Source organism: Bos indicus, chromosome 10 (genome assembly GCF_029378745.1).
Source record: "Bos indicus isolate NIAB-ARS_2022 breed Sahiwal x Tharparkar chromosome 10, NIAB-ARS_B.indTharparkar_mat_pri_1.0, whole genome shotgun sequence".
NCBI lineage: Eukaryota > Metazoa > Chordata > Mammalia > Artiodactyla > Bovidae > Bos > Bos indicus.
The window spans coordinates 91,599,334-91,611,817 of record NC_091769.1 but is presented as its reverse complement, the minus strand read 5'-3'; the positions used below and the strand labels follow the sequence as shown (position 1 = coordinate 91,611,817).

The window sequence follows — 12,484 nt, the reverse complement described above, 5'->3', positions numbered from 1 at the left end:
TTTGTACTCTGTTGACTGATTTTTACTAGCTGTTATATTAGATTGTCCCTGACCTCCTTTTCTCCATTTGAGAATGCTGCAGCTGACAGTACTTCACAGAATCGCCTTTTTTTGTTTGTTTGTTTTAATACTTGCTATTTAGAAAGTCCTTGACAGTTTTCCCTTGGTATCTCTAATTTTCTTGAAGAGATCTCTAGTCTTTCCCATTCTGTTGTTTTCCTCTATTTCTTTGCATTGGTCACTGAGGAAGGCTTTCTTATCTCTCCTTGCTATTCTTTGGAACTCTGCATTCAAAACTTGTATCTTTCCTTTCTTCTTTGCTTTTCACTTCTCTTCTTTTCACAGCTAATTGTAAGGCCTCCTCAGACAGCCGTGTTGCTTTTTTGCATTTCTTTTCCATGGGGATGGTCTATATCCCTGCCTCCTGTACACTATCACAAACCTCCGTCCATAGTTCATCAGGCACTCTATTAGATCTAGTCCCTTAAATCTATTTCTCACTTCCATTGTAGAATCATTAGGGATTTGATTTAGGTCATACCTGAATGGTCTAGTGGTTTCCCCTACTTTCTTCAATTTAAGTCTGAATTTGGCAATAATGAGTTCATGATCTGACCCACAGTCAGCTCCCAGTCTTGTTTTTGCTGACTGTATAGAGCTTCTCCATCTTTGGCTGCAAAGAATATAATCAATCTGATTTCGGTGTTGACCATCTGGTGATGTCCATGTGTAGTCTTCTCTTGTGTTGTTGGAAGAGGGTGTTTGCTATGACCAGTGCGTTCTCTTGGCAAAACTCTATTAGCCTTTGCCTTGCTTCATTCCATACTCCAAGGCCAAATTTGCCTGTTAGTCCAGGTGTTTCTTGACTTCCTACTTTTGCATTCCAGTCCCCTATAATGAAAAGGACATCTTTTTTGGGTGTTAGTTCTACAAGGTCTTGTAGGTCTTCATAGAACCATTCAACTTCAGCTTCTTCAGCATTACTGGTTGGGGCATAGGCTTGGATTACGGTGATATTGAATGGTTTGCCTTGGAAATGAACAGATCGTTCTGTCGTTTTTGAGATTGTATCCAAGTACTGCATTTCAGACTCTTTTGTTTTCCATCAAATTTGGAAAACTCAGCAGTGGCTACAGGATTGGAAAAGGTCAGTTTTCATTCCAATCCCAAAGAAAGGCAATGCCAAAGAATGCTCAAACTACAGCACAATTGCACTCATCTCACACACTCGTAAAGTAATGCTCAAAATTCTCCAAGCGAGGCTTCAGCAATACATGAACCATGAACTTCCAGATGTTCAAGCTGGTTTTAGAAAAGGCAGAGGAACCAGAGATCAAATTGCCAACATCTGCTGGATTGTGGAAAAAGCAAGAGAGTTCCAGAAAAACATCTATTTCTGCTTGATTGACTATGCCAAAGCATTTGACTGTGTGGATCACAATAAACTGTGGAAAATTCTGAAAGAGATGGGCATACCAGAGCACCTGACCTGCCTTTTGAGAAACCTATATGCAGGTCAGGAAGCAACAGTTAGAACTGGACATGGAACAACAGGCTAGTTCCAAATAGGAAAAGGAGTACGTCAAGGCTGTATATTGTCACCCTGTTTATTTAACTTCTATGCAGAGTACATCATGAGAAACGCTGGGCTGGAAGAAGCACAAGCTGGAATCAAGATTGCAAGGAGAAATATCAATAACCTCAGATATGCAAATGATACCACCCTTATGACAGAAAGTGAAGAGGAACTAAAAAGCCTTTTGATGAAAGTGAAAGAGGAGAGTGAAAAAGTTGCCTTAAAGCTCAACATTCAGAAAACTAAGATCATGGCATCTGGTCCCATTGTTGTAGCCACGAGTTTCGGAAAACAAACTCACTCAGAAGGACAATGCAGATAGTGGAGTACAGTTTATTACACCGGCGGGCTGAAGGCAGAGTCTCCTCTTAGCCAAGGACCCCAACCAGCATTTGTGAAAATCTTTTATACCCCATGTGTACGTGTCTGAACCCACCACTCCAAATTCCTTGAGACTTACATCAACCAAGGAAAATACAATCCCAATAACCCCATCATTCACGTGCTATGTGCTCATGTGCTCAAACAGTCAAACAATTAGCCAATAATCAATAAACCCAAGGTTACACTCTGATAGATACAGAAAAATTTATGGCCTGTCTGGAGGAAGGGGTGATTAGTGTGTTTTCTCTTAGGCGATGACTAACCTAGATACTGTCTTGCTTTTTCCATGATCCAGCAGATGTTGGCAATTTGATCTCTGGTTCCTCTGCCTTTTCTAAAACCAGCTTGAACATCAGGAAGTTCATGGTTCACATATTGCTGAAGCCTGGCTTGGAGAATTTTGAACATTACTTTACTAGTGTGTGAGATGAGTGCAATTGTGCGGTAGTTTGAGCATTCTTTGGCATTGCCTTTCTTTGGGATTGGAATGAAAACTGACCTTTTCCAGTCCTGTGGCCACTGCTGAGTTTTCCAAATTTGCTGGCATATTGAGTGCAGCACTTTCACAGCATCATCTTGCAGGATTGGAATAGCTCAACTGAAATTCCATCACCTCCACTAGCTTTGTTCGTAGTGATGCTTTCTAAGGCCCACTTGACTTCACATTCCAGGATGTCTGGCTCTAGGTCAGTGATCACACCATCGTGATTATCTGGGTCGTGATGATCCTTTTTGTATAGTTCTTCTGTGTATTCTTGCCACCTCTTCTTAATATCTTCTGCTTCTGTTAGGTCCATACCATTTCTGTCCTTTGTCGAGCCCATCTTTGCATGAAATGTTCCCTTGGTATCTCTAATTTTCTTAAAGAGATCTCAGGTCTTTCCCAAAATGTTGTTTTCCTCTATTTCTTTGCATTGATAGCTGAAGAAGGCTTTCTTATCTCTCCTTGCTATTCTTTGGAACTCTGCATTCAGATGCTTAAATCTTTCCTTTTCTCCTTTGCTTTTCACTTCTCTTCTTTTCACAGCTATTTTTAAGGCCTCCCCAGACAGCCGTTTTGCTTTTTTGCATTTCTTTTCCATGGGGATGGTCTTGATCCCTGTCTCCAGTACAGTGTCACAAACCTCCATCCATAGTTCATCAGGCACTCTATCTATCAGATCTAGGCCCTTAAATCTATTTCTCACTTCCACTGTCTAATCATAAGGGATTTGATTTAGGTCATACCTGAATGGTCTAGTGGTTTTCCCTACTTTCTTCAATTTAAGTCTGAATTTGGCAATAATGAGTTCATGATCTGACCCACAGTCCGCTCCTGGTCTTGTTTTTGCTGACTGTATAGAACTTCTCCATCTTTGGCTGCAAAGAATATAATCAATCTGATTTTGGTGTTGACCATCTGGTGATGTCCATGTGTAGAGTCTTCTCTTGTGTTGTTGGAAGAGGGTGTTTGTTATGACCAGTGTATTTTCTTGGCAAAACGCTATTAGTCTTTGCCCCGCTTCATTCCGTATTCCAAGGCCAAATTTGCCTGTTAGTCCAGGTGTTTCTTGACTTCTTACTTTTGCATTCCAGTCCCCTATAATGAAAAGGACATCTTTTTTGGGTGTTAGTTCTACAAGGTCTTGTAGGTCTTCATAGAACCATTCAACTTCAGCTTCTTCAGTGTTACTGGTTGGGGCATAGGCTTGGATTACTGTGATATTGAATGGTTTGCCTTGGAAACGAACAGAGATCATTCTGTCGTTTTTGAGATTGCATCCAAGTACTGCATTTCAGACTCTTTTGTTGACCATGATGGCTACTCTATTTCTTCTGAGGGATTCCTGCCCACAGTAGTAGATATAATGGTCATCTGAGTTAAATTCAGCCATTCCAGTCCATTTCAGTTCGCTGATTCCTAGAATGTCGACATTCACTCTTGCCATCTCTTGTTTGACCACTTCCAATTTGCCTTGATTCATGGACCTGACATTCCAGGTTCCTATGCAATATTGCTCTTTACATCATCGGACCTTGCTTCTATCACCAGTCACATCCACAGCTGGGTGTTCTTTTTGCTTTGGCTCCATCCCTTCATTCTTTCTGGAGTTATTTCTCCACTGATCTCCAGTAGCATATTGGGCACCTACTGACCTGGGGAGTTCCTCTTTCAGTATCCTATCATTTTGCTTTTCATACTGTTCATGGGGTTCTCAAGGCAAGAATACTGAAGTGGTTTGCCATTCCCTTCTCCAGTGGACCACATTCTGTCAGATCTCTCCACCATGACCCGCCCATCTTGGGTTGCCCCACCGGCATGGCTTAGTTTCATTGAGTTAGACAAGGCTGTGGTCCTAGTGGGATTAGATTGACTAGTTTTCTATGAGTATGGTTTTAGTGTGTCTGCCCTCTGATACCCTCTTGGAACACCTACCGTCTTACTTGGGTTTCTCTTACTTTGGGCGTGGTGTATCTCTTCACGGCTGCTCCAGCAAAGCGCAGCCACTGCTCCTTACCTTGGACAAGGGGTATCTCCTCACCGCCACCCTTCTTGACCTTCAACGTGGGATAGCTCCTCTGCTGCTGCTGCTGCTAAGTCACTTCAGTCGTGTCCGACACTGTGCGACCCCATAGACAGCAGCCCACCAGGCTCCCCTGTCCCTGGGATTCTCCAGGCAAGAACGCTGGAGTGGGTTGCCATTTCCTTCTCCAGTGCATGAAAGTGAAAAGTGAAAGTGAAGTCACTCAGTCGTATCCGACTCTTTGCAACCCCACGATTGCAGCCCACCAGGCTCCTCTGCCCATGGGATTTTCCAGGCAAGAATACTGGAGTGGGGTGCCATTGCCTTCTCCAATAGCTCCTCTAGGCCCTATCTATTTCTGCTTTATTGACTATGCCAAAGCCTTTGATTGTGTGGATCACAATAGACTGTGGAAAATTCTTCAAGAGATGGGGATACCAGACCACCTGATCTGCCTCTTGAGAAATTTGTATGCGGCAAGAACAAATATTTAAAAAGGGATCTGAAGGAAAAGAGAGATGTTTATTCCTTCTGACTTCCTTTCTCCTTCGACTCATTCTTGATGTTCTCTTATTGGAAAAAAAAATCCCCAAATTAAGATAACATTAAGATCGTGTGTTGACTATAACTCAATTTATTTATATCTAGAAATAAAGCAATAATCTAGAATGACAGTTTTTTATTGGTCTTCACTGAAAAAAATTATTGTGGATGAGATTTGGAAAATACCTAGACCATCTTCTTTCTTCAAATTTTCCAGTAAAGATATGCTACCTGTTCTCGTATTTCATAAATTTGTGCTTTTAAAGGAAATCTTCTACCCCATTTGATTAGTATGCTATTACATGAAGACAAATAGAATTTGTTACTGACAAAAGTTCTGGGTTTTAAATCAAATATAATAACTGATGTTAAATTGCCACATTAAGCTGATGTTTTGTTTTACTGAGCCTGTGTACTCTCTAATCCCAAGACACATGTAAACATTTCTAAGTGGGTGTCTAATTTTGAAATCTCTGTTAAAGTGAAGCCGAATCCGGCCTCTGTACCCAGGCATCAAATTAAATCTTACACACACAGTTTTGGCTGAAGTAGAAAAGAAGAGCTTTATTGCTTTGCCTGGCCCAGAAAAGCCACAGCGGGCTAATGCCATCGAAGCTGTGTGTCCCAACCTGGAGGTATAGTGAGAAGTTTTACAGTAATGATTCAAGAGGACATGGTCAGCTCGTGGACATTCTTCTGATTGGTTGGTGGTGAGGTATGTAGGAGTCAGCATCATCAACCTTCTGGTTCCCAGTGGTCTGGGCAGCAGACTGCCTTGTGGGGGGTTCAGTGTCTGTAAAACGGCTCCATTGTTACGTATCCCTTGTGAGGGAAACTGGACTTTGCCCAAGGCTGCCCTATTGTTTTGTTTGTTTTTGTTTTGTTTTGTTTCTTTTTACTTCCATATCTTAGCATCCCCTTCCTTCCCTAATTAGCAACTGTTTGAACCTGCTCCTTAAAACACTGAGAAGGTTATAGTAGTTTGGTAGTTTAAGTTGCCAAGTCACGTCCGACTCTTGTGACCCCGTGAACTGTAGCCTGCCAGGCTCCTCTGTTCATGGGATTTTCCAGGGGAAATTATCAGAATGGGTTTGCTCTTTGCTTCTCCAAGGGATCTTCCAGACCCAGGAATTGAACCCGGGTCTCCTGTAGCACAAGCAGATTCCTGCATTGCAGACAGATTCTTTACTGACTAAGGTACAAGGGAAGCCTCCTGGAGGCTGAATAAAGCCTATCTTCTATAATTAAGAAATGGGGGTGACTCAGAGGCTCTTGTGCTCAGGAGTCCCACAGGGTCCCACTTGGTATCAAAAGTACACAATCTAGAAATAAAGGACTCCTCTGATATTCCAAGGAGTCCACACAACTCTGAGCACTAGGCTCTTTGAAGGATGTATATCTACAAAATGACTTTGCCAGCCTATTTTCTGCTACTTTTTCGCTTGGTTCCAACAAGTGTCCTACAGTTTGGATGAAAAGAGGACCCTGTGAAGTGGATACAGCTGTGCTGGGTTGAGTCCCTGCAAGTGAAAAAGGCAGACAGTCTCTTCTCTTCATGATTTCAGTCTTCCTCTCCTTCGAACTTGTTTACGCAGGTCCTTTGACCCCTTTCAGCCATTTGTCAAGAAAAGTTTTGCAGTGGATCTCTTTCTGAATGAAACTGCATTGCATTTTTGAACCCCAATAAACTGCTTCATAACCTCTTTTACCTAATATCTGTATAGTTTCAGAAGTGCACACACGTTTTTAAAGTAAAAATATAGATACTATATCCTTTATCATCTGAACCTCAAAACATGTGATTTCAATAGCCCTATAAGAAAATGGTGGTGGTTATATGTTAATAAGAAAATAGACACGTGGAGTTTTACAAAGAAAAGTACATTTGCTAAAATATACCTATTAAATCTGTTTTGTAAGCTTTGTCTATGGGAGACAGGAATCTTAAGAATTGCAGTGAAGCTCCTTTCTAGTTCCTAATAACTGCTACTTATGTTGTCACGCTGTATTATCCAATTTCCCTGAAGTCTGAAGCAGAGGAACGCCCAAAGAAAAATACTCTGTGCACCAGTACAAACTGTTCAGCTCCATTGCAGTTTTGTGTGTGTTGAAGGTTTTGGAATAGTACAGTTGTCAGCTGATTCATGGCCCTTTCCAACAGATATCTAAACATGCCTGTAGGTGCAAAAGCCGGAAGACTTAACAGGCAGGATTTCTGAATTTCACTGGTGTTTCTACCATTGGGTCTTACCCTTAGTCTAGAGAAAATAAATGAAACAGCAGACTTTTGCTTCTAGGTTTTTAATGTAGAGGCCAGGGTTCAGTAGGTTGATTAGAACATGGTAACTTTGCCTTTGTCTTCAGGCGGCCAACATTTATTAAAACATCTCTTGTGGGCAGCTTGTGTGTTATATTAGCGTTAGGTGTTACAAAAAAGAAAAGGAAATGTTAGTATCATAAAACTCAATCTCATACCTAACATCCTTTAATCAACAGAAAGAATGTCCCGACCCCTTGTGTGTGTGTATGTAGCGGATGCGTGGTCTTAAGCACAGACACTTCAGAACTGGCCAAATGAAATTCTGCCTGGGTTCAGGTTCTCCAAGGACATATCTTCAGAATTCTAGCTGCTAAGAGTTGATGGCTAGCACGGGATTAGGAATTTACATAAAGCACATACTGTTACAGCTTCGGGTTGCTCTCCTTTTCAACTGGTGATTTACCATGAAAATAGACTACTTGGGTTTACATAACAATTTACACTTTGCTCCTCAGTTGCCTCATCTGCAAAGTGGGGATAACATTAGTATCTACATTATATGATGGTATGAGGATTAAGAATTGTATTGTATAACTGAATTACATTTGTATAGTTCGGTTTTTAATTGTCCTACTACATAGAAGTAGGTATAATTGATCATTTGCTTCCTGGGCCAGTGGAAGTCCAGCTTCTTAAGCCTCTGAGTTAAACCACATACTATATTCCTTGTGTTGTATTGATCTTTATGAAATGGAGTCTTAGTTGTGAATTTCTGTTTGTTTTCAAATTTGATATGAAATTTAGTATCCTGTAACATTTTCAAAAGAGAAACAATCTTAAAACCCCTCTGTGAATGTCTGATTTAGTTTTTCTGGGAAATTGGTTTCAGGAAATTAAAGACAGGTTAAGCACCTGTCATTTGCTAGTGCCATCATTAAAACTTGAGAAATTGTTTCCTTAATCCTACCAGAGAAGACTTGTCTGTGCTCTTTAAAGCATTCAACTATGTAAGGCAGAAATAATTAACCAACTTAAAAAATAAAAAACTTCCCTGACTGTCCATGAGGTGTTTTGCCCTAAGAGCTAGCAGGCTGTAGGCCCTCATGTTATCTCTAAAATCCAACAAACCCCGGTTAGACTTCCCATCTGCTATTACTTCTTGTCTCTATAGCACAGTAAACTTTTGGGGGAAGGTAAACTTGAAATGCCATGTAATGTGACAAGACCCTAATCACGGAATCCCAGCCAGCCTCACATTAAAAAACAAAAAAAATAGAGTTCGAACTTGAATGTGCATACTCTTAAGTCTGTATTTGAAAGTGGTAGGTTTAAGCCCACTTACATGCATAGAGAGAGAGAGAAGGACAAAAAACAAATGTGCTCCCCAATACCACTCAGTCGTAAAATTATGAGACCTGAGATGCCTGCAGGCCTGGTCTCATTATCTTCATTACTTCATATCTTATTGTTGCAGATGACTTAAAAATCTCAGCATCTGTACGTGTAATTTCCTTAAAATAAATGCAGTTAATTTTTTTCTTTGTTTAATTCTTACATCTTTTGCATATGCATATTCTCCTTCCAGTAAATTAAAAGTTCCTGCAGAACAGAAAGTGTGCTAAGTCTTATGAATTTTTCTGTGTTACCTAGATAATACATTTGGTGTTATCGATTGACTAGAATATAAGGATACAGAGAAAGACGTGTACCAGAAAATATTTCTGATATTGAATGAGATATTGCAAAACAATCCATAGATGGAATATAAAATAATCACAACTGAAAAAGATGAAGAGAAAGTATGAAGATGTTAACTGAGACACAGGAGGTTGGGGAGGGAAGTAGAAAAATAACTGTACGTAAGAAGAAGCCAAGCAGTTTTTTTAAGATTGAAGGTTTACTCAAAAAAAGTCACCATTTGAATAAGTACACCCAAACATAATGGAATAGTCAAAATAAACTAGTACGTGTAAATATGCAACAAAAAGAAACCTTATTCATGCATCACTTGGTTGATTGAAAATTCTAAGCAAAAATATTTACATAACCTACTGGTTTTACAGTAGGGAAAAGATTATTTGCTTATTTTAAGATCACAATGAGTTTAACATATTAATATTTAACCCAAGTTTAGAGCATCACTTTTGAATGAGAAAAATTATGAGATGAAAAAATGAAAGTTTTTAAACAACAAGTTGTACTAAAGCTATTGTTTATGAAGAAGAGTTTATCCAATGCATAAAATTATGCTTTAAAATCACCATGGCATTGATTTGTATTTTACTATTCAAGGGACAATATAAATTCTTGAGGAAAGCTATAATTTTACTGTTTAAATGAATGTAGCATATATGGTGGCTAAAACTACTAGTTCCCCTAAATCTACATGTGAGGGACTATGCTGAGAAACATGCCATTTTTTTTTTTTTTAGTGAAATACAGTTCATTAGCAATGCTGTGTTAATTTCTTATGTACAACATACTGCGATCCAGCTATAAATGTATGTACAGTCTTTTTTATTTTTCCATTATGATTTATCTCAGGATACTGAATAGAGTTCTCCATGCTGTCCAGTAGGACCTTGTTGCTTATGAATTCCATGTATAATAGTCTGCATCTACTAACTTCAGACTTACAGGCCATCCCTTCCCGCTCCTCCCCTGGCAAAAACAAGACCGTTCTCTGTAGTCCGTGAGTCTAAGAAAGTCGTTTTGATGAATCCACCCTACACAGGCAGTTTAAGTTGAGCACATGCTACAAAAAGACTAACAATGATAACAAGTTAAGGGGAAGGAACAAAATACTTAAGTCCTTTAACTGGAACTTGGAAAGGAAGTTTAAGTAGAACTTGAAAAGTTAAGAAAGTGATGAAACAGCATTTACAACTTAACAATTTCAAAAAAGCAAAGTAAGGATGTTTCCACCCTTCTCTCAAAAATCACATTAGAAAAATGCAAATATGAAGAAATAGAAACAGTGGTTTACACATTGATAACTAGAAGACATCTATAACTCCAAGTCAAAGAAGATAGGGCAAAATGACTCATAACAATAAAGAGGTAAAATGACCTTAACATGCCTGTCAAGGGGAGAGCTTTGGAAGGCAGATTTTATTCAGCCTGTAGAATTTCAGAAAGGTTTTTGAGCTGGTGGTACTTTTTTATTGCAGAAGGAAAGAGTGGAAATAAGGACATTGGAAGTGTCTTCAAGAAAGAGTTCGAGCCTCCAAACTGTCTCCATCCGTACCTCTCCGCACACCTTGCGGGGAGCCATAAGGGTATACTCTGGAGAAGAATTAGAGGTGAAGGCAGAGAGCAGCAGCATTGTGAGACAGGGATCCGAACAGGAAATAAAAGTGGGTCTATCAGATGACGATAACACCAGTTCCTAACCCTGTCTAGTTCCCAAAAGAAATTGAACTCCCCCTGAGAAAAAACCCTCTTGTACATATATGGAGCCTCCTCCCAGTAAAAAAAAAAAAAAAAAAGCCATCTAACCACCTGGTTAGCCTACAGTTTGATTATATAAGTCTCAGGTATTTTTGCAACAAATTATGTGCTGTGCATTGGTAACTAACAAACCATGACAGCTTAACACTGTGCAGGTTGCTTTTTCATTCCCGTTACGTTCCAGTAGTGGGCGGCTCTCCTCTGTCTTGTAGTTCTGCCCTCTGGAACATGTGGTCTCCAGGGTCCTTACGGCAGGATCTAAGATGGAAGAGGGAGCACACAGACCCAACTCCCTCGGTCCAGAAGGGACACTTGTCACTTTCCTTCATAATCTGTTGCGCAGGTCTGTTCATGTGGGAGATGTGGAGGAACACTTGTAACATTGGGTGGTCACTAACTTCTCAACAGCTCTGTGCAAACTTGCGTGCAGGTCCTTGCAGGCCCCTTTCTTCCCATGCCACAGCTGTGGGGTTTGTTTTTAATTTCATTGAATATTTACAATTCGTTTTGAATGTAAAAGCTATCTATGTGCCTGCCCTGTGACGGGAGTTAGAATACAGAGGTGTGTATGGTACAGTCTCTGGTCTCAAGGTTATTCTACATTTAACCTCTTAATTCAATATTGGCTTTGAAATAATTTTCAGGTCATTCCCTCTTAGTGGTTGTATTGGTATGTATAAATCAGTGACTAGCTAATCAAAGACTGTAGAAGTTATTGATTTGTAATCAACAGGACCTTTTGTCCCTGTGGCGAAATCTTTAATTTCAGATATTTCTTCCAAGTCTTTTGAGAACTGCACTTTTTCTTTTTAACTCAAATAATTGTTGAGAGCTCTTTTCTTCTTTACAATGATAACATGTAAGGATCTCTAATGGGCTCTGTAGATAAGTAAATGCAAATTTATCTTTTTCTCATTATTACCTTGTGATTTATTTCTGATGTGCACTGAAGCAGGTTTGTAAATTAATATGAAATTCTCTATAGAAAGTTTCATAGCGTATCAGTTGAAAGCAGTTATCTAGGAAGAGCTTTGTATTGGAGGCAGTTTGCAAATGCATCTCATATACTTCTTTAAAACTTTTATTTTCTGATTTGAAAACATACATTTATATTAGAAATACTATTTCTTCTTAGTTGACTCTCAATCTACAGCTTGAACTGCTTATACCAGTGGTACAGCCAATTTTTAGTAGTTGGATTCTGAGAGTATTGATCAATTTTTTATAATGTTTGCTTGCCTTGTTTTCTTTTCTAGAGTACCCGAGTGGCTTTGGACCATCTGGAGTCTGTGCCTGAGAAACTGAGCCTACTAGAAGATTTCAAAGGCTTCCGAGTGAGAAAGAGTTGGCTTGTCTCTTTCAGTATTTTTATCTGAGTGAGAACAAGTGACATCTTCCTGATGTGCAAAGAAAATTGTAGGGAGGGAGGGAAAACCAAAGAGCTTGGAGACTCTTAGCTCTCAATCTTATCTGAGTTTATTGACATTTGTGAAGCCAGGATTGAAAATAATGGAATTTATATGTTAGCACAATAAAGGAAAAGAGAGACTTTTACCCTATTACCAGGAGCTCATTTGGCTCCCTAAAGCTTTAATTACAATTTAGAAAAATCGAAGAATTAAAATATATTACATTGGTAATATGTAACTTTTTGATGAGCAGTTTTCATTTGTGAATTATCTTCTTTTATTAAATCATTAAATTTCCAGAGTACTGTTTGTCGTAGAGATACAGTAGTACACAGGTTATCCCTATATGACAATATAA

General features: G+C 39.4%; 1 protein-coding gene across 10 annotated transcripts in view; it reads left to right on the top strand.

The window, feature by feature from the left end:
• Positions 1-12,484, top strand: part of CEP128 (centrosomal protein 128) — a 483,641-nt gene that overhangs the window by 440,686 nt on the left and 30,471 nt on the right. For all 10 annotated transcript variants that reach the window (XM_070797945.1, XM_070797947.1, XM_070797949.1 and 7 more), the window contains one exon: positions 11,974-12,051. In XM_070797945.1, coding sequence (XP_070654046.1) covers positions 11,974-12,051 — 78 coding nt within the window. The remainder of the gene's footprint in view (positions 1-11,973; positions 12,052-12,484) is intronic.